Source organism: Ammospiza nelsoni, chromosome 3 (genome assembly GCF_027579445.1).
Source record: "Ammospiza nelsoni isolate bAmmNel1 chromosome 3, bAmmNel1.pri, whole genome shotgun sequence".
NCBI lineage: Eukaryota > Metazoa > Chordata > Aves > Passeriformes > Passerellidae > Ammospiza > Ammospiza nelsoni.
In genome coordinates, this window is record NC_080635.1 from 19,536,503 (window position 1) to 19,559,390 (window position 22,888).

Consider the following 22,888-nt stretch of genomic DNA (forward strand, 5'->3'; position numbering starts at 1 on the left):
CCAACCCTGACTAGCTGAACCATGCAGTAACCTCACTGCTCACCCTCCACCCATCCCAAATAACTCCCAGAGATGCTGCCAACAAATTACAATTGAATTCATGAGGTCCCTGGAGATTTGAGGCACCCGTATCCTTGCCTCAAGCTGGGAAGTTTGATGTGGCATTTAAAAACTTTTGTATTTCTAAAGTTAAAGCTGTGCTGATAAAATGCCACACCAGTTCCCTCCCACATGGAAGTTGGGAACATTTGGAACTGAAATGCAGCTTATCCCACTCTTACCTAAGGAGTAACTGATAGTAAACAGGTCCAGCATAAGGCAGCTGTTGAGGGAGCCCAGAACCAGACACTGAGGTTGGGTAGGCACCATCTCACTGATCCCAGACTAAGAAGACTCTGCTTGCCAATAAAACATGAGACCTTTCTCAGAACTGCTTTCTCTGATCTTCCTGTGTTACTCCTGCTGGGGCAGCAGATTTGGAAAGCCAAATGCTGCACTTGCGTGGACCTACACCTTTTACACTCAGACTGTGTCCTTGAGGAAGCTCCAGGTGTATTTGCTATGGAGAGCATGAGGTGGGTCACAGCTCGTCTTCCAGCAAGGCAAAAAGAGAGCACAGTGTTTAGGAATCAGGGCACTTTCACACTGCTGGCAGCCACTGGACAGAACATAATTTGCAAGCTGCTTTGAAATATAAACATTAAATTGGCAGTGCCATGTTTCATGGGAAAGCTGAATTAAAATTTGTCAGCTCTGTCCTCTGGAAAAGCTATGTGTCTTTTATGGAACATTGCTACATCTCTGGTTACACGGCGCAGAGAAAACCAGTGGCAATCTAGGGCAAAGTTAGTCATGGAAAAACAGTGCCTGTAAAGCGGGAAGCTCTCCTAAGTACTTAATCTACTGTCTCACAGCATGACCTATATTTTTTTCCACTGAACCTTCTGAAAAGGCAAAGGGTTTTGTTTCATGACCAAGTTCACATGTGACCTTAGATTAGCATCACAGTTACATTCCAGTTGTGTATTTTTAAGAATAATCAAACATTTATAGACCTTTATGGGTAAATTGAGTAGACACACAACCTCCTCCTCCCCAGATCAATTTTTGGTGAATTCCTGTAAAAGAACCTGGACATCCATTTCTCAGCAATGCTAAAGCACCAGTAGTTTCTGAACAGTGCAGGACCACTGAATCTGTGCAATGCTAATTCAGAATTCACACCATGCTGAAGATGGAGCTTCTGTACCTTGAAACTGTTTTGCTACCTGCAGTAATGACTGTGCTTTTATAAAGGGCAAACAACAAGTATTTTAGTATGAGAACTGTTCAAGTAAGTTTTAATAGAGTGCACCAGTGAATCAAGATGACTTGCATCAGATTTGGTTCAATGAACATCAGATGAAAAAAAAAAGAAAAGGGGCTACAGTTCTTTCTTTCCAAACACCACCCTTTTTCTAAGGCAACAATACACGTCCATTTCCGAACATAACTGTTACATAGGAAAGCTACATCACAGTACAGTATGTAAAGTCCATCTTGGTCAAGAAGCCATTAGAGAATGGCACATTTACTACACTTACAGCTTTCTAACTTAGGGTTACAGAGTTTACCACAGCTTTTTTTTTTTTTTAATTTTTATTTTTTAAAGTGACGATTTCTTAATGAACTTTCTATTCTTCACAAGAGTGTGCAGATGGGGCCCATATGTTGATATTACAGTAATTACGACATTAAATAACATTGCACAACCAACCTCTATGGTTAATTCAGTACAAAAGAACAAGTATTAAAATGTACCAGTACTAGTGGTTTTACATAGTTTATAATCATTAATTATGACGGAAAAAAAATGTGGGGCTGTTTTTTTTTCTTTTCTGTAGGCAAGTGCCTAATTACAAAGCGGCACATTACAGGCATAATGATGTGGAATAAATACAAGAAATCTGGTAAAATATTAAACACAAACAGGTTACATGGGAACAAACTGTACAACCACAAAAGCATAAATCAACAATTTATCATTATAAACAATGTATGTTTAGCTGTAAAATATTATGTGGAATTGCATGTATTCTTTGGGGGCACATGTTCCAAAAGCCAAGCTAATTCCTGAGGTGGTGTTACTAACTTACACAGTTGGTCAACACTTCAGATTATCTTGTGCTATTAAACAGTCCCAATCTTAATAGAGTTCCATAAAATGGAATTTGTATTATTCTGAAGGCAGCAAATAAGTGATATTTTATACCAAGATATTAAAATGAAATTATTCTGGTACTTTATTTTGGTGCTACATTTGTTAATGGGCCATGGGAATAAGCACTGGAATTTGCAGACAGAAATCACTTATACCTGGTTTCTGTTCTCCCACAGCTCCAAGGTGGCCAAAGGCAGAACAAAGTTTCTAAACTGTAAGTGCCAACACTGTAAACATATTTGTCTCTTTTCTTCAACTAAACACTATCCATTAACAAAGATAAGAGCCAAAGATAAGCAGGAACAGTCTCATGTAGAACAAAAGCCAATTACTCATCGACTTTTGGTTCAACTCATGAACTATTTTTAAATAATTAAAAATGGTCATGCTACAGTTGTGAAAACTAGTTTGTGCATTTGACTCAGGACACAAGTTTTTTAAAAAATGCATGGTAGAGGTAAGACTTATAAAACCCACCAAAAATGTAAATGATAGGGAAGAACTTTTCCAACTCAAAGCATCAAACATACATTTCTGTGCAGAAATCTAGACAACTATACAAGATCTGAATTTAAGCAGTCATCTTTTTATTATACAACTCTATGAACATAAAATGAACAGAATGCTCTATATACTTACCTGTACATGTGAACATAACTTCTTTAGCTACAGTTATTTAATATAGGTCATACTGGATTTAACTTTACAATTCTGAATAACTATGTATAACCTTATTGCAATAAGGGCAATTTCTACATGGGGAGTTTCACAGGCCAATCACATTAGGCGAAACCAGTACATTCAAAGTGTAGATCATGTATGAATCTTCCCTGATCCCAAAGAATTTAGGTTCTCTTTACAGCTTAAGCTCGTTTGCTATCTTGGATGCAATGTTCTTAAATGCAATAGAAGTCCCAGATATTCTCTTGAAGCGAACTCCATTGAGCGACAATCGTGGCAGTTTGCAGACTTCCATCTCCCACTGAACAAGGCTGTCTTGTCGTGCATCACCGTGGACACAGAAGAGCAAAAACCTCTCTTTTTGTTCATAATCACAGTTATTGGCATCTAACACTTTCCGAATCTCTCTCATCATATCGTTTGGGTCCATAGAACTTGTGGTCTTCATACTCCACGTGAAGCGCAAGGAGCGTGGCTTCGAATCTTTGCTATCCTCCTTCTCTCTGTCCTTAGGCTCCCCAGAAACACTCCTGGAACAAGTGACACAGAGCAAAGTCAAAACCAGAGCAGTGTAGCTGAGAAAGAGAAGAGAAATACAGTTCTTGAACAGGGGTTTCTAAACTGCCATTGAGATGCCACGAGTCAGGGAAGGCTAATTCAGAGAGTGGATGAACGCTGCTGGAACAGCCCTGCCCCACATGCTGCGTGCGTGTGCTCAGCACAGCACTGTGCCACTGTAGTGGCACGCAGCAAAGCAAGTTTGGAAACCCCTGCTCCACAATGTTCTGATGACAACATATGCAATGGGAACTGCAGCAGACACACGTTACTCCATACTGCTCCAAAAAAAGTGGAATCTATGTAAAAGCATGACTGAAGTTCTGCTGATTTAATGATCTGGAGCATGCCATACACCAACAAAACTGAAGTTGAGGGACACAATCCTGAAGCAGAAATCATACGGTAAAAGCAGCAGAGGAAGAAATCCCACCCTGCAATTCACAAGTCTTTAATTAATTCCCTCCCTTCTATTCTGCCTCCCCCCCCCAAACCCTTTTGCATTTGTTTAGATTTTTGACCTCTCTCTGTGTCAAAAGACCTTATAATAACATGTTTTATTTTAACTGATGAGGCAGATTTTGGACTGTAATTTGGTTGTGAACAGCCTGTTGGTCACCATTTGAGTACATGGCCAGCAGCTTTTACAAGTAAGAAACAGCAATGTGTATTTTACAAATACAGACAAACTATTTTATTTGATAAAGGACAAAATTGCAAGGGAGCAATTTCCAATTAATGCTCTTAGTCTGATGCTACCTTATCAAATAGATTACTTGTTCCACTGCAGAAAACATTTTGAGAACCAGCACTAATTATTTTAAAGTAATTCCACAGTCAGCTGTTATCTGCTCTTGCCCCAGGGTGCTCCTGATGCTGAGGCCTCCCCATCCATCACTGGGGAAAGGTGCTGCTCTCATTTCAAGTCTATACACTGTCATCATTATTCAGAGAGGAGTCAAAATAAGCATTTTTAATTCAACTTTGTGTGACCCCCAGAGAACCACACTGATATTAAGAGATAGAGCAGGGATAAGATCTCAAATGACTTTTTAGCCCAAAACAGACACTGTAGGATGACAAAAAGCAGAGAAAGCTAGAGAATGAAAGCAAGAGCTGAAAGCAACTTTACACTTAATTTGAACACTCAGTCTCTTTTCCCTTTCCATAACCAAGAATTTGACAGCTAAGAGACTCTGAATTGAAAAGGGCTAACTTAGATAAATGCATTGTGCATTATATACAGTGTATCTGGGTAAGAAAGTACTCTTTATTTATTTTTAATAGAGGCTTTCTGTTTTGAAAACGAAATCAATACTTTCTGCATGTGACCAGTTTAGAATGAATGCAAACTACAATGCCTGTTCATTACAAAGCAGAAAAATAAAGAGGTATGTACTGTGCTTAAGCACACCAAAAGCAGAAACATGGCAAAATAGCAGATATACTGGAAAATGAGCATATGAAGAATGTTTTATTGTTAAAAAGCATCTATACATTTGTGTACAGTGGTTGCCACAGAAATTCAATATTTGGCAGTCACCAACCCTTCTGTCTGAATGTCACTTGCTTTATCTCTTAGATCAAGCAACGTTCGTTTCTCAGGGACTATAAGGTGTTTACTTATGGCAAGCAGCAGCTTTAGTAATGAGCACAGTATGTAACTATAATAAAAATTTAATAGATGCATATATACACACAGACACACAAAGTATTTATACTGTCCACTGAAACCAAAAGTAAACACATTAAATATTTGTAAGTCAAATCATGATTTTAAGTGCCTAAAGGATTGGTTAAACTCCTACAGGGGGGTTTTACTGTTCAAAGGAATACGCTTACGTAAATTTTTGTATTAAATACTTCGCAAGAAAGCAGAAATGAGGGATAAAAAGGACCTCAACAAGACCCCCTCCCCCCAAAGAGAAAACATTTTTGAAATACAGAATACTTAAACACTATTCTCTTTTACATCCTGATTTAAAAGGCTTTAAGAAATCCCTTGATTTGAAAGACCTAGGAGCGAAGTATTAATAGTGACTCCTCACCTTGAGGTGTCAGTTCTGCCACTGGCTTCGCCTTCACTTGGATCCCTCAAAACAAAGTTAAGGTTGAGATTCAATGATAAAGGTGAAAAATAAAAGTTAAGAAAACCTACACCTAGAACAATGTTAAATAGCTACTGACGAAAAAAAAAAGAATCAGTATAATAATGTTAAGCCTAATACTATTTAAAAGAATTTTTTCCACAGCTGTAATTTTAGTTTCCCTTTATGACACCTTAGTTTTTTTTCTGGCTCTGACATGTAATTGTTTAAATTTTTTTTCCCCAATTGATGTCAAAATTAACATGTTGTTCTGAACCTACAGCAGACAGAGCAATGGCCACATGTAACTCCAGCAAGCACCGAGGAGCAGTTGGTCAAGGTGGTCCAGGGGGCTCCACTCTGCACCCTTGCGGGTCAGGCCTTTTGTATCCCTGAAAGCACTTTGAGACAAGCCCACACTTAAGCACACTCAAGCAATTAACAATACGATGTGCCTAAGAGTTTGAGAGACCAAACGTTTGCAGCCCAGTTCAGGAAGGTTACTTCAACATCTGCTTAACTTTAGGCAAATCAGCTGTTACACTGACTTCAATGAGATTACCGAAGAATTTGGGATTAAATGTTATCTTCAACTTGTTGCATTAGAGCTGTGCTTTGCAAGGAACTGTTTTATATTACATCTTTTTAGTGTGAAGCAACTTGAAATAAATTCCCAGATTGTGTAAGCCACGTAAGTATGTTCCTAGTGCTGCTGTACCAATATTTAGTTCCTAATTTCAATTACCTGATTAATGTAATACTTTCAAGACACTAATACTTTAGTAACTAAGATCAGGGAAGTATCATTTGACATAAACCATTGATTCAAAATACTTCAATACCCTATTCACTAAGCATTCTCATTAGGCATTTATTTTATATACTTACCAGAATAGGCATTTACCCTTGTCAAAAATTAGTAAAAAAAGTTTTTCATGACACATTCTAGTAAAAATATGTTTTAAACCATTATTTCTTGAACAATACAGAAGTTATGTGATTTAACTCCAAGAACAGCAAAAAAATAACCCCCTGGACCTCCACCCAGGTAATCCCAGCCACTAAGTCTTAAACAACCCAAATTAAAAATAAAAAATTTAAAAAAAACAACAAAAACACCCCTACCATCACCAGTAACAAAACAAACAGACATCCTGCAAGGCCATGACAAAATATATTTTTAACATTATAAAAGCATACTAGGAAATTGTATAAAATCTTCTATAATAAAAATAAATTTAAAATACATAAATTTAGGGTATCTTAATTCTAAACACATCACTTAAAATATAATTTTACTATTTTAAGATAATGTAAACATTATTTCTTTGATCTAAGTCTTAAAAACAAAGTCAAGATACCATTCCTTGCAAAAAACAAGGAGCTACAACACAAAAAAGCAGCCTGTACTCTTGAAGTTGATTAGTTACTCAACAGAAAATACCTTTCTTCCTATTAAGACATCTACATTGACAACAGTTGACTAGCTTCACTGTAATAATTTTTTGCTCTTTAAAATCAGAGAACAATTCTCTCCTTACAACTATATAAGTGCTGGAGATACCAATAATGGAAGATCACAATCCTGTATGTTCAGGTTTCTGGAAAAAGAAAATAATTCATACACTTTTTTTCTTTTTAGGTCTTCATAGGAGGTATTACTTAGACACACACTGATGCACTATCAGCTCACCAGGTGAAATTCATAGATAAATCACTGGTAGAAAGAGGCAAAATGAAAATTACGTCCCCTTTTGGAAAAGCTCTTATGATTGCTAAGTCAACAGTCATTTGATCTTGAACAATGTATTTGTAAACCTTTCCCAGCACCTCTCCTCACAGGATTATTACTGATCGCATCATCACAGGAATGAATGCAGATCTAGGATGTGTGGGTTTTCTTCTTTCAGAAACCTGAACTTACATTTGAAGAAGCTGCTGACATAATAAAACAGGCTGTATGACACTGAAATACTATTGTTTCTGCACCTCCAGATTTCTGCCTGCTTCTAACTTCTCATTTGTTCACAAATTTTAGAATTACCTGAAATAACTTGTGAACATGTACCCCTTTTATGCACAGCAATTAAGTGATTGTAAATATCATCCTTGCAACAAACTGCATCCAATTAAAAAAGTAAATAAAGTAAAATTAAAAGTAAAAAAGTAAAATAATTACTTATTTTGAAGTCACTCTTTTCAATATTTAAATGAATTTGATTTTACTTTAATTGTATCACAGCTGTGAAACAGGGGTAAAAGCCCCTTTTGACCAGCCTTCTCTTGTTCCTTTAAGGTAAAGAAGAAGAGCTGGTCAAACAATGGTTACAATATATATACAGAAGTGAAACAAGGCAGATTCTGGAAGGAACACACAAACAAAGCAGCACTCTAACTAAATTTATATTTATTTCAGAGTTAAACTGGAAATTGTCAAAGACTTTGTATTAAAGTCCTGCTTACAGGCTGGGCTTTTGTGATTCTTTTTTCTCCTGAAACTCGAGGTACCAACCTGCGAACGAACTTGGAGGTGATCTTGCTGATGATGCCCGTGGACGTCCCTCTCCTGGCGTGCGCGAAGGCGCCGGTCTCGTGGGAGGGCGAGGCAGGCGGGCCGTTGTAGGTGGCGTTGCGCCGCTCCCGCAGCTGCTCCCCGTGGAACGTGCTGCGGCTGGAGCTGCCCCGCGGAAAGCGGCTCCGGTCTGGAGTGCTGGTGCTGATGCTATGAGCAGATGGGGAGGCAGCAGGCACTCTCTGAGTTGCACTGCTGGGAAAACAGAAGCATAAATAACGAGAAAGACCAGGCTAAAAGCCCTCCTACATGACAACTGTTTCACAAAGATGGGAAAGAAACCCTGCTCTTGATTCTTTTAAATAACTGAATGTGCTACTCATTTGCTCTTAGGATTCATCCTTGGTTTGATTTTACAATGAAAATATCTCTTATTTCTATCTCAGGTATTAGAGCTGAGATATACTATGTATATATACTTGAAAAAAGTATACACAGATAATAAGACAAAAGGAAAAAAGTTAAAAAAGTGTGTAGCGAGATCTGAAGGTGCCCCCAGCATTCTTCTGGAAAAATGTGTTCATTAATACCCTTAATGCACTCCCAAAAAACTTCATGGTATTTCTTAAATCATAACCTGACAGAAATAAGTGTCTAAAACTATTCAGGCAGTTAATAGAAAGAACAACTATACCATGGTGCTTTTAGACAACAACGAGTTTAGCAATCTACAAATCAGAAATGTCTACATTCCAGTATTTCATTTCAATTTATGGTGGCCTATGTTGTACAATCCCATCTAAAGTAGTCAAATTTTTAACTACTTAAGTTTCTGAGAAGTCTCTGGAGGGAGGCAGTCAAGGAATTTCTTTAACTGTATACAAACATGTGCCCTGCACAACATCAGGTTTAAACCATCATTTAATACCCACAATACTCGAGCAAGCTCCTGTTTAAAACCAGAACGCAATGTGGCAGTTTTGACTGGATTACAAACACTTTGATGTCTGTCACAAACTGAACAAGAGCACTTCTGAAGTGCACAGCAAAAAAGAAATGCCCACCAATCTGTTACCTTGGTCGGTAAGCTTCAGTACCATCTTTGATGGTTGGCAGTGTGACTTTGATAGGGTGACCAGAGGCGGACATAGACTTTTGATGCCGAGGGCGTGTAGAGACAGAGGCCACTGCAGAGCCTGCAGAGGATGTGCTGCTTGCAGACATTTCTGTCAGGCTTTTCCATGGTAGCAAGGCAGCAGGGATGGACAAATGGGAAAAGAAAGGTTAGTGTAAAACCCCTTACAAAAAAGAGAGAAAAGAACTAATTTATTCTTTTAGAACTCAGCAGTACTGCTTAATTAAACAGAAGACTGGGTAACCAAGCCACCTGAGTCAGCTAAAGTAAAGAATGCAAAACTCAAAAAAAATTATGTTAATCCATAAATGAATTCTCCATATACGTTAAGTCAGGCCTTTTCTTTGCTCCCACAATTAAAGCTTACACACACATTATTCAAAGTAATGAAGAAAGACTGCAATGAATACCAGGACATAATTAAAAAATACTGAAAAAGAAATTCACAAAGATTGATTAAACAGATTTTCCTTTTGTGAATACTCTTACTTGTAGTTAAAACAAACATCTAAAACATGAAACAAGTGGAACTGCTGTCACATTATCACTTGGAAGTGACTGGTTTTTAAAGGACCAAATTGTCTACCTCTGGACAGCGTCCTCCAGATGCTGCTGGGCTGGGTCAACCCTTTCAATGTACAGTTCCTTCTATCAGTACTTTCATTTTTCCTTCCTTAAGTGGCAAGAAAGATGAAAGTAGTGGCGAAAGTATTGTGCCATTAATTTTTAAAACAAAAGTCAAACGAATTAAGGCAAAACACAGCTTTGCCTCTACAAGCATAAGTGAAATTGCATTAATAATGTATTAGCAACTGGAGTCCCACAGCTAAATATCAATAGCAAAGAGGTACAGACTTCAGATGAATAATTCGATGACACAAGACATTCAGCTGCACCAAATCCAAATTCAACTGCAAAATAACATCTTGTAGGAAGGGCAAATAATATCACTCAAAAGAAAATTCTTCTTAAGTTTTCAGAATATGCTCCAAGAACTGAGCACAATATTCACTGCACACATGAAAGGAACAAGGATTAGGGATCTTTCAATACTATATAAAAAAATCAACTGTAAAATGAAAAACTTCGGGAAAAGTCCCTTTTCTTGACAGTATTTTATGTATTAAATCTCTTGAAAGAAAAATACCTTTGTCAGATCAGAAAAGCATTGTAATACATATTATAATGGTCTATCTAAGAAATATCTGTTATCTGTTTGGTTTTTTTTCCAGAGAAGTATTTTTACTACCTTTGTTCAAATACTTGAAACTATATACAAAAAACCAAAAGTGTTTGGGAAAACACTTTTGAAAGCACCCGTCCAATAATTTCAAATTAAAATGCCTTAAGGAAGTACATTAAAAAGCAGAAAACTAATTTGAAGTGTTGATTAAATAGTTGTCTTTCACATGTTCCACAGCTCATAATTTTACTGTAAATGAACAACCCTGTACTTCTTATTTCCAAAATTTTATGCATCATTAAAAAATTCAAACATTATGATGGAAAACAAAAGAAAACTAGTTCACTAGATTATGCTACTTCATGCTATGAGTTTTTTATTCATTTTACAGTAACTGTTTTATTAGAATAGCTTGAAAAGCATCAGAGTAAGAGCTGTTATTTGAGTCTCAATTTTAAAAATCCAGTTTTTATTACACTCCATTAAAGCCAGTATTTTATTTTTCAGTCAAGTACAGGGGTTAAATAACACTAAGGATGAACAAAAGATTTTCAAAAAAAGACTAACTGGCAGCGTTAAACACAATACTACTCAACAAAACATACTAAACTCAGCTTCATAGTCATCCCACAAACAGACACAAACTGGTTACCATCACTATGAAAATACTATTTAGGCCAAAAACTTCTTTTGAAAGCAATTGACAAATTTTAACCATTTCAGCTTTTTGAGTGGTTAGGGGAGAAATTAAAAAGGATCAGGCTACACTGTCAGAGTGATCCATCTGAAGCTCTCCACAGCACAACTGCCCACTGAGCAATTAGTTGTTAGCACAATTACTTCCTCCTGTGTTGGAAGACAACCCTCAGTAATTAATGTGCCCATAAAAAGAAGCAAAGGCTGACTGACACATTTAGCTTAAAAATTCATTGCAATCAAAGAAGCAGCAGTGGAAGATAAAAACATTCACTCGGACTTTATGTATTTCACATTGTGATTCAGTTCTTGTACCCAAACTAATAAACAAGGAAAGGTGAACAATACCTGTTGTCCTTCCCATTCTGTATTGCAGAATAGCGATCTGAAGAACGTTCACAAACATAAGTGTTCCTCCTTGTCATTCCACTGCCAGAAAACACATTATTCTAGAAGAGGATTAAGATTAAAGTTAAATACTTTCTACTGTATATATATTGGACAAAAATCTAAGCATTGGAAGAAGCAAATCAAAACAATGTTCCAGCTACTTATGTATATTGTTAATGCATTCAAATGTACTAAGTCACTCTGTCAACACAAATCACTTATATCATCAGCTGTTTTTTCCAACAGCTCATTCACCATCTCATTACTTCACCACTGAGAATACACTGACAGAACACAAGGAAGTGTAATTTTGCTGACACACACTACTAAGTATTATTATGCAATTCCCACATACTGTATTCCTGTATTGTTTGTCCCTGGGATCAAATAAACTGGGATCCTAGAGAACACACCTATGGCTGAATGAAAGGTTTTCCTGCACAGCATAATTTTCCAACAAGCACTCTGGTTTGTTGCCCCCGTCAAAAGAGCTTTCAAGAGGAAAAGGGAAATACTATCAATCTATGTCAGTCAACCCAGAAATTATGATGCAAATAACATGACAAACACTTCTTGTTGCAAAAATACTGATGGTATTTTTTTCTGTTGCTAATTTCAATTTGGACAGACTTCCTAAAATAAGCACAAACGTACTCTTCCATCCCGACCAAGCACAGGTTAGCTACTGAAGGCTTCGCTTTAGTACATGACATACAATTCTCATTTTCAATACACTACATACTGAATTTGGGGTGGGGGAGGTTGCGCTGTGCCAACATTACATTCTGATACCTGCTGGCAAATGATTTCAAATAGCCCAGACTCAGGTACTGTAGGACATCACAAACTCTGCAAGATTTACTATGTTTAGGTCTCTCTCACCTGCAGCTTTTCAGCATTAATATGAACCCACAAAGATCACTTAATAAACTGCTTTACAGCCAACTGTAAGGAAGATTAACAACTGCAATAACTGTTTCTGAAAGTCAACTCCCCTGAGTCACACAAATATGACTGATGGTCATAAATATGTTTTCAAGAAATTCTGCCTTTCTGAAGGTAACATCACGTTACCCTCAAAGTTACACAAAAGTATGTTTAAACTATCCACATTAGTTTTTTTTCACTTTAAATGTTTGAGTTTTAAACAAAGTACTCACTATCTGGGTAAGCTGTTCAACCTTGAACTACTGTTGTAATATCAGACACCAATATTCCCTAATCATGCCCATCACAAAGCCTTTCAAAGTCCCCAGTATAGTAACAGAGCTAAAAATGCACAAATATTGAAGTTGCCATTAGCAAGTAAATAAATTTCTCATTCTTCACAGCAAAGATACTCCATTTAATTAGTTCTCACTAAGCAGAGAAATGCTTGTGACATATCAGCTTGTACCACACATTACTCTAATCAGCTTTGGGGCAAGACATTTTGGAAAAGCTCAGATATGAAATCTAATCTTAGAAGACTCAAAGTTCCTGCATGCAATCCACACAACCATAATTTCAAAGATTTTTGCAGGGGTGGAGAGACAACAACCCTATTTAAAATAAAAAAAAAAAAAAAAAATTAAAGTGCGTGCAGATGTATAGCAGACACAGCCTGCAGAACATTAGGAGTTAAATGAACTTCAGCATTTATTTTGCTTTCAGAAAATCCTAATAGAAATGCACATCATCTTTCCAGAACATCCAAGATGGAAGCACACCAAATCTCAAAGGACAATGAGAATTCCTGCTGCCAGTCAAGTGTACTAAAAGATGGCAAGAGTTTTTGTATTTAATAGACCATGTCTCCTTAATAGCACAAAGTATACTTGAATCTTAAATCATGATTCATGCATATTTTTTTCTCCTCACATGAACTCCTGCTCCTAAGTAGCTGTTTAAACACCATGCAGTGTTTAAATTTTTTCACTGTGAACCCTAAACATCAATCCTACTGCACATGAATTACCAAAAGGCCAAGTAGATGCTTTCACAGTAGAAGAGACAGACTCTCCAATTTGGAACAAAGGTGTTTGAGGCAGTAATATGATAGCAGTTTACAGAACTGAGAATATTGTAACAGAAGCATTAAGAAATTATTCATTTCTTAGTTCAGTTCCTTAATACAACAACCAGGTTGTAAATCACATTAGCAGGCACATGCACCAGGGAACAAGTGGGTTGTTCCAACTCATCTCACTCCATTTTTGAAGCTCAAAATCAGGTGGTTTTAGAGAACCCAACAACCAAATTTACAGAGAAAGTTCAAGAGAGGTATTATGTAGGATTAATCAGATGAAATCCCTAAATCAGAAGTCCCTTGACTTCCTCTGTAGACAGACAAACATTAGAAACCAGAAAAAGAGTACCCCATGTTGGCTCCATTCTCATGTTCTTTCCTTAAATATCCAGTATTTTTCTTGACAGAAACTGAAGTTTGCCCAAGTGCAGACATTCTCATGTTTACTGTTATGTTAGTGTTAGAAAAAGTAAAGTTGAGGGGGAAGGGAAAGGTTTATTTTAAAAGGCGTCTACTGTAGCCTATTTCTGTCTGCCAGTAAAAGTTACCAGAAATAGACTTAGTGGCTTATTCAGTACCCATTATGTCTATAGTAATCTTGTGCTGCACATTTTGTTTAAATAGGGAAAAATAAATATAACAAGCCAAAAGCACACCCAACTCACACTGGTAACTGCACTTGACTTCTTTCTTTCTGGACCCACAAGTGGACTTGCAGCCATCTCTCCTTTGGATCCTACTGTAGTGCTGCCGTGTTTGCGTGAGACATCCTTGTCCCAGTCCTCTTTCTGCTCACTTTCCACACTGTTTGCCTGAGACCTTTTTGTGTATGACACAGCAGGAGGAATTGAGGGGCCAACTGCCAAATAAAAATAGAATTAATAAATACCTAAAAATAATCACTGCATTTTTCTTGGCCAAAGTAGCCTAAATATAATTCCCTGAGTCCAAAAAAAGCATTTGAACAACTCAGACGGCAAACTCAGCACACAGACCAACCTACTAAATCAAGCTGTGATCTTTTTACCTACTCTCTCTTCAATTCCAATTTGCAGTTCAGAATTACTTCCTATTTCACATCAATATGTAAAACCTAGAAGAGCATTTAAATTATCATTTTAAATCCATGCAATTTGTACAGGATTATGAAAAAAGGAATTAAAATATATTTTTCAAATATTTTAGTACTTTTTTCTGTATACCTTTTCTTCTAAATACTATGAAATATTATTTTCCCCTGAAAACCCTAGGCCTACTTTGTTTACAAGCATGTCTATACTTGAAAAATAACACACTTATTTTCCCCTCATCATTCTTTAAAATGTTTTGGGAAAACACCTCCATCAGCAGACTTTTACATTCCTTTGAAATAAAATCATATCAGCTAACAAAATGCAGGAAACAGTAATGTAAATTAGGCAGAGAAAAGGGCAAAACATTTTAGAAATGTTTATAGCAATTTGACAACTAAGGGAAAAAATAATCTTTCATTTAATGTTTCAAATAAGTATTCTCTTTTGATAGAATAATTTTCACCTGAAAATGTTTCCTGAATACTTAATAAATTTGTTGTTCCTTGGAAGCAAACAATTCAGCCCCATAGCCAAATGTCATGATAAAATAATTGGTGTGCTGCCCTTGGGGTTATCCAGAGCAATAACTGCCATTAGCTCCTAAGCACAAAACACCCTCAGTGTCTCATTTAGTGAGTCAACCAAGTAACAAGTCCAAAGAACTAAATCTGTGAGGTGCGCGGATCCAGATTTACTGCGGAAACCTTCATACAGACACACATCCCGATCAGCTGCACAACAAATGCACAGAGTGGGGGCCCTGCCAGGCTTACAAACCCTGCCCATTCCCACTGAGCTGTGTCTGTAAGTTCACTTGTTGGAATGCCATCCGCACCGTGGTCGCTGAAGCGACGCTGTTTCTGGTTGGTGGAGATGCTCCGCTGGACCTTCAGGTGAGCGGGGGACTGCACCGAGCTGTTGTTGAGGTCACTGCTGGGGCGAGACCTCTGACCCAAGTTGCTGCTGGACAAGGAATCACCTGCTTCAAACTACAAGGAAAACAGGTTTTCAAAGCATAAACAAAATTCAACACTACTGGTACTTCTATAGCATTATAAAGCAAAAAGTTCCAATCAAAGGCACTTTACAAAATTTAACATTGTATCCAGAATTGAATATTCTTCAAGTTTAATTTTATAATTTCATCTCTGTTTAATGTGCTTTAAAAACACACAGCTAAACCTACATAGTTAATGAATGCTCAAAACAAAATTAGAAGGATCATGACAGAAACAAAAATGGTGCTATTTTAAAACCAAAGCCATAGAGTGGTTTTCCCTGACTTTTTAAATTTTATTTTTAATCCTAAGAGCATTCATAGCTCCAGAACAATTTTAAAATGCACCGGACTGAGTCAGAAGGACTAAAAAAGCAAGTACTGACTAAAGGATCCTTTCTGGCTTTCAAAACATCTTTATAAAGTCTGTATCTCAGCCACTGATTTGTTCATCTTTAAGAAGCCTAAGTTCTATGTAAATGCAGAGGAAAAGACAAATACCCTCTTCCAAGCAATTTGAGCCAAAATTATTTTAGACCAATTCCCTCCATGCTCTGCCATCAGAAGGGAATTCTGGCTCAGAAATGTGAGAAAATGCACTCAAGGATGCACATATCAGATCCACACTTTCTTGGAACTGAAGGAAGGCCAACGAAGCAGCAGGGAAAAAAATTCCTTCAAAAAGAAAGCCTCGGTCTTTGATTTCTTGAAAAATCCATGTGGTCTAAAAGATGTACAGATCATTCCAGTTCCAAAACAATCACAAGATTTTCTGCCACAAATCTATTAATTACTACAATGCAATAACTTACTGAATAATTCAATATATTATAAAACAGTATATGAGTGAGAAAGGATGAGCATATTTCTGAGAAATAAAGGATGTCACATCTGGGTAGCCAGAAAAATAATTGTTATTAACTATTTCAGATTTTAACTGAAAACATACACGACAAGAAGAAAACTCAGCAATTAAAAGTCATGACACTTCAGATTAACAGCCAGGTTTTTAAAAAAACAATTCAACACATTTACAAGCAAACATGAACATACTGGAGGATTTAATTTATTTCTTCATATCGGAACTAGCAAGATATCCAAGAGGATATGAAAAGGGAAAGACATTCATAAGTTATCAATCACAATGAAAAAAAAGTTACAAAATAATTAAAAAAAAACCAGCATTCAACCCAGCAACATATAAAGGCCAAACCAGAAAATGTAAACAGCACTTACTTCAGGTGGTTTTCTACCTAGAAGCAGGTAAGTGGCCATGACTTCATCATACTTTTGGTTTACTAAAGATTCATGGATTTCTTCTCTTGAAAAGCCCATTGTGACCATAATGTCTAAAAGTAAAAAGAGCCAGATATATCAGCAGAATGTGTTTGGGTTTACTGACAACTTAAGAACAGTGAAAACAGAAAAATAGCCTTAAATTTACAAGTAACTAAGATTCAAATCAACCCAGTGAGGTTTTCTTGCTGTGCAAAAATAGAAAATGCTACTAACTCCTCTCCTTCTTATTTTTGTCTTGAAAACTCCCAACTACATTACACAACTCTGAACTAATTTATAAAACATTCAATGTTATTCAACAACAAATAAAGCACTGGCAAAGAGAAACTATGAATAGCTACTGGGCCAAAACAGTTACTTTCTCTAACCATGGTGGGCAAGAAGTGTTGCCTCCATAAGAAAATCTGCCTCTTTCAGTCTGTTAAATTCTGTAGTCTTATTTGTCTTTTGCTGTGCTTCAAACTAAATTTCAAGATTCATGTCAGCTCAGTGAAGTCACAAAAGTAGTCATAAGGAGGCCATTGTAATGGAATTTCTCATTTAAATAAAAAGAATGCATTTTACTTGTATGATGAGATTGTAGGTCAAGTTTGTAAGAGCTTAGTTTGCCTTCCAAGATAAAACTGCCTGTGTGCACCAAATGTAACACCCTTCTTCTGAAAGTCTTACCTATTCTTTTGTTGTCATTGAAATCTGGTTCAGGCTCAGTATATGGCTTTAGTTCTTCTTCTTCATGGCCAACATTCATCCACCGATCCTTCATGATTTGCTAAGAAAATAAAAGAGCTTTAGGCCAACACGCTCTTTACCATACCCCATTACACTTGTGCTAGCTTATCTGATGAAAAGCAATTTAAAGTTCACAATAATCTGAATGCTGCTTGCTCTTTCCCTCATACCTTTTCTCCTCATGTCTTATTTTTCTTTTATCTTCCACATCCTTATGCTCCCATAAATTCATTCCTCCTATTTACCATTCCCTATACAACCACCCTGACTAAAATACCAGAAAAAACCACTGAAAAACAGAATCCTTCATTTTGTTCCATCGCTTCCATGTGCTCTTCTTTGTTAACATCCTAAGATGCTAATGCAATACCAGCTCTATCATGATAAAGAGCTCCTTTGAATAATAGCAAAGGAAGTGTTTAAAAACTAAGGTATAATTCAGTAAAGTGCTGATGCTTCCTACAGTCATTAGTTTCAAGATCACGATGCCAACTGGTCATTTTTTCCTATGGATCTGTTCACTGCACTTGACCTAAATATGTTTGGCTGGAGGGACAAATGCCTCTTAACGCTATAACATGCAGTTATTTACTTCAAAAGTTTCTCCTGCCTTCTTCGGAAAATTTCCTTCTGCTGTGGCCTGGATCTGTTTGTAGGCCTTCAAGATTGATTGCCCAAAATCCCTAACCATCACAATTTTTCCTTTAAGAGCATATTCATCTTCAAACAGCTAAAATAATTTTTCCTCCTACAGCAACTGGCACGCGTGTCTCTTCAGGGGCAGATGCTAATACTGCTCACTACATGGACACAAGAACAAAACAAATGCCAGCAAGTCAAGTTTCCCACAGGCTCCAAATCTGCCTCACAAACACTAAATTAAGTTATTTCTCACAAAGAGCCGAAGACTCAATTTTCCATTGATATAACCAAATTCTTTGTATGTAGTGCTGCTGTCAAATTACAGACCCTGTAATTTGTACCCTTACAAGAACAATACAGAACTTTGTGCCAATTAACATTTTGCTGACAATAACACCTAAAGATTTTTTCTATAATGGAACTGATTTTTTGGCTTTTGAGGGGATAAAGAGGGAGGGATGGTGAACACATACTGCTATACTGTATTTCTGACATATAGAGCATAAGTCTACTTGACAACAGACTTGGGTTATGTATTTGTAGTCTTGCAGGAACAGAAGAGACTCCCCAAAGCGTACTATGCACTCTCTGCAATCATAATTTTGTAAAGATACTGTTAAATAAATCTGAAGTTTAAGCACGATGAAGTGGATGATAGAAACCACTGCTCAAATTCTACCTCCCTTTTCTTTATCCTTCTTGAATGAACCAGCAAGCCTGGAAATTCCCACTAACAGTTTTTCATGTCTCCTCAGTAGGTGGATCTAGAGTTCTATGTAATCTGCTTTCTGTTTCCATCTACATTTCTGCTAGCTTCTGCCTTTTAAATACATGATCTCAGAGGCACACTGAGTTATTGTACAACTCTTCAACAGGCTCTTACAATTAAGCATTCTGAAGCGACACAAACAATCCAATTCCAGGATCAATACTACATTTGTGTAAGTTCTGCTGGGCTTTCAGTCAGCTGATTAATGAGTAGCAGCCTTGGTGAGGGTATTTAGAAATCTGACTCAAACTGTACTTCTTAAACATCAATCCAAACTAAATTTCAACCAATTAGATATTATTGATGAGTTTTCTCTCAGTTTCCAGGAAAACTACCTAATAAAAATCTGGTCGGGCTCAAGTCCCGTCTGTGTCAAAATTATTTTGCTTTATTATACTCTGTAAGCATAAATCTGCTCTGGAGAAATTTCAGAGCAACACTATGCAAAAGAATTCATGACTGGCGCAGAGGGAAAGAGGAATTTGTTGAAAACCTGACAGTTAAGAAGTATTTTATGACAGTATATTTTTCCCATCTCTTCCTGGGAAGATTTACTGGTTTATAACAACATTCTCTTATTTTGAAAATGTTTCTTCTCAGGTGCAACCATGAAAAAGTTGAGAGGAAGCATTTTAATAAAGATTTGCCTGGTCCTTACCAGAGGACAAGTGCTATACCTAACCCATATGGTGCTGGTCCTCTGGATCTCAGCTTTGATGCTGATGGCACTGACAAACATCCTTTTGGATGGTATGCTAAAATCATGCATGGGAATTGAGAAGCTGTACGGCTTGGATTGAGCAAATATTCAGAAGGCAAAGCACAAAAAAAATCCCCCCCACCTAAGATGACATTATTTTTCCACTTGTAGAAGCTTCCAAAGCATTTATACTTTCATTCTAAACATGTATTTTTAGAAGTGTTCAGACAGAAATTTCTTTCCAAACCACATGCCACAATTTTTAATTCAGCAAATGTGATTTCAGGAATATTCCTTTGACAAAAATGGTTGTGACGCCTCTCTACCCCTCAGGTTAGCATACTGATCAATGCCTGATATCAGTATTTTGGGACTGGCTCAAGACCTTGGTCACACATAACATTTACTTTCTCTATTCCACACAATCTGACTGCCTTATCCCTTCAGTGAGGCTGCTATCCAACACCTTTCTCCAGGGCCAGGAAGGAATTTTACAAAAACTGGGTAACACTACAATACCTAGAATGAAAGTGAAAATAGATTTGAAGAGAAACTGCTGAAAATCCAGAGGAAAATCCAATAAAAGAAAAAACTATTTCCCTAAAACCTAAATATGACATATGTAAACTGTGATCTTTGAAGTGACTACACTCTTACCATTATGTTCTTTAGACAGTAATCACAGAACATAATGAGCACATATCAGTAAAGCAGACGCCATCATTCACTAGTCTCTTTAATAGAGATTTATTCAACTTAAAACTATTTATAAAAAGCCATAAACCAGCATCAGCTCAGAATGAGTTGCATGCAGACAGAGCTCAGTGAGTGCATTCTTCCTTGCACAGGTAGCCTCCATGCCAGGAAGTGTAAGTCATGCCACTACAAACAAAAAGCTGCTTAAATGGGATTTATTCTCTGGAACACATCCATTGCTGCACAAGTGTAGAAAGATGAAACAAAAGTCACTAGTGATTAACTCATGCCAATACTATTTTAAAAGTATTCTATTTATCTTCTGCTCTACTTTCATCTCTATGGTAAATGGATGTTATTTTAAAAATCCCTCTCTGGTTAAGAATTCATACAATAGAACCAGGCAGCTTTTGAAGTGAACTCCACACCTATTATTTGTTAAATATCACCCATGCATCAAGTATTATCCAAGACATCAATCTTGAACAAAACAGCCCCTTAAAAAACACGGAAGCTTTTACACAACTTACAAGTTGTGCACAGATCTTTTCCGAATCACATGAAAAGAAAACCTAATTTACTAACAACTACAGTCATAACTCATTAGGAATCCTCAAAACAGATTTTACCTGAGGGACACAGCAGGAATTATTGTATATATAAAATTTCCAGCTACTCAGAAAGAAAACTACCAGAAGAGGGAGAAGAAAGGCTCAAACAGAAATAACTAGCCATCATTAGCTTACCATTCACAGAATTTGTAGTGTTTACATGTATTACAGCACTAGAACAAACTCCAGACTCTTTTCCATAATTAATTCTTCTTCCACCTAGCCTTTTTAAGAAGTCATGAAAAAGCTAATGGTATTGCCTGCTGCTGGTTGCTAGTCTTGTTTTTTTTTAATATATATATATATATATATATATATATATTTATGGAAGATATTTACAATCTTGTCCTGCTTTCTACAGATTTTGAACTAGCTCCATTATCTGACTGAAACAAGTGGGAACAGTTCGCACTTTGAAATGCTCTTATTTTAGTTGTTAATCAGCTGCAATTAAGGTTAGGTTTTCATTGATTAACACTTTCTATTTTCAAGCTGCACTGTTTCTGGAACATCGCCTCTTTTGTTTTAACAAGATTTTTGGGCCCTTAAAACAAGAAAAAAGTATCTCTCCTGAAAAATTAAGAATTCTCAAGCAACTGCTGTATGTATTTTATTCTTGAGTCCCCTTTTTCCAAGACAAAATTACTTACTTCCAAGCTGCCTCGTTTTATTGGATTCAATACTAGTAGCTTCTTCAGTAGATTTTCACAGTCTGTGGACATATAGAATGGAATGCGGTACTTCCCCCTCAGCACGCGCTCCCTCAGTTCCTGTAAAATCAGAGTTTTTAAAGATGAGCTCCTAATGACATAGAAAATTTAAAGCCAGCAGAAGCCAAGCATTCATACTGTAACTGTACCTTTAGATTCTGACCATCAAATGGCAGTGATCCGCTCACTAGTGTATACAAAATCACCCCAAGGCTCCACACATCCACTTCAGGGCCATCGTATTTCTTTCCTTGGAAAAGTTCAGGAGCAGCATAAGGCGGGCTGCCACAAAACGTGTCCAGTTTATTACCAACTGTGAACTCGTTACTAAACCCAAAGTCTGCAATTTTAATGTTCATATCTGAATCAAGTAGAAGGTTTTCTGCCTAAGAGGAAAATAAAAGAGAAAGAGGACAATTTTTATATCAGATTAAGTAAATATATATATATAGTGCAATATATAATTTATCAATAAATACAAAAATGTTTTCTCTAAAACAGTTCACCATCTGCCTCTTTCTTGCAGAATAAAAGAAACTAATGCCCCATACATATTACAAAGACTGAAAATCAGGAATGTTTACTCATGAAAATATAACTATTAAAAGCAGCTAAACAAAATTAAAGGTCAGCTGGTCAATCAACTATGAACATTTTATATTCTGGAAGAAATAACTTAGTTCAGCTTTAGAGTGAAGTATCTAGACATCTCAGAATAGCAGCTGAAGCTTTTGACAGGTTCATGCCAATTTCTGATGCCAAGGAGAGTAAACCGAATCCTAGACATCATCTACCATTATGGCAGAGTAAATGTTAGAAGGAATTTAAGACTTAAGAAAAAGATACCTTCTGCTTGTAAGATGAAACACTTCAAGCTACACGCTGTACTTTAGCATTCTGTACAAAAAAATCCTCTCCTTCTTATTATTAGTGCTTGCTTCAGCAACAGCCACACCAGGGTGTCAGGACTCAAGTATTTAATTCTTTTCACACAGAACATATTCTATACATCTAAGATTAATGCCTGTGCAGCAATTGTGAATGCAATGCACCATACATACACAGATGCAAGTGTACAGGTACCTGCAGAGTTAGTAAACAGTATCTTATATTTAGCATCACAGTAGGTAAAAAGACTAAAAGGGTGAAGTTACAGAAATACTAATACATTATTGGGGGAATATATTGATTTCAAAATGCAAGACTGCTGTG

At 36.7% G+C, this 22,888-nt stretch overlaps 1 protein-coding gene across 4 annotated transcripts in view; it reads right to left on the reverse strand.

Annotated features, from left to right (window-relative positions):
• Positions 1-1,311: 1,311 nt before the first annotated feature.
• MARK1 (microtubule affinity regulating kinase 1) overlaps positions 1,312-22,888 on the reverse strand; it is a 57,485-nt gene continuing 35,908 nt past the window's right edge. Inside the window, exons 8-18 of one of the 4 annotated variants that reach the window (XM_059467736.1) lie at positions 21,826-22,062; positions 21,617-21,736; positions 17,489-17,588; positions 16,757-16,869; positions 15,359-15,512; positions 14,116-14,309; positions 11,401-11,501; positions 9,114-9,272; positions 8,039-8,293; positions 5,488-5,532; positions 1,312-3,411 (exon numbers count right to left, since the gene is read on the reverse strand). In XM_059467736.1, the coding sequence (XP_059323719.1) occupies positions 3,057-3,411; positions 5,488-5,532; positions 8,039-8,293; positions 9,114-9,272; positions 11,401-11,501; positions 14,116-14,309; positions 15,359-15,512; positions 16,757-16,869; positions 17,489-17,588; positions 21,617-21,736; positions 21,826-22,062 (1,833 nt within the window). In that variant the 3' untranslated portion in view covers positions 1,312-3,056. The remainder of the gene's footprint in view (positions 3,412-5,487; positions 5,533-8,038; positions 8,294-9,113; positions 9,273-11,400; positions 11,502-14,115; positions 14,310-15,358; positions 15,513-16,756; positions 16,870-17,488; positions 17,589-21,616; positions 21,737-21,825; positions 22,063-22,888) is intronic. The other 3 variants (XM_059467738.1, XM_059467739.1, XM_059467740.1) reach the window with 3 other exon arrangements.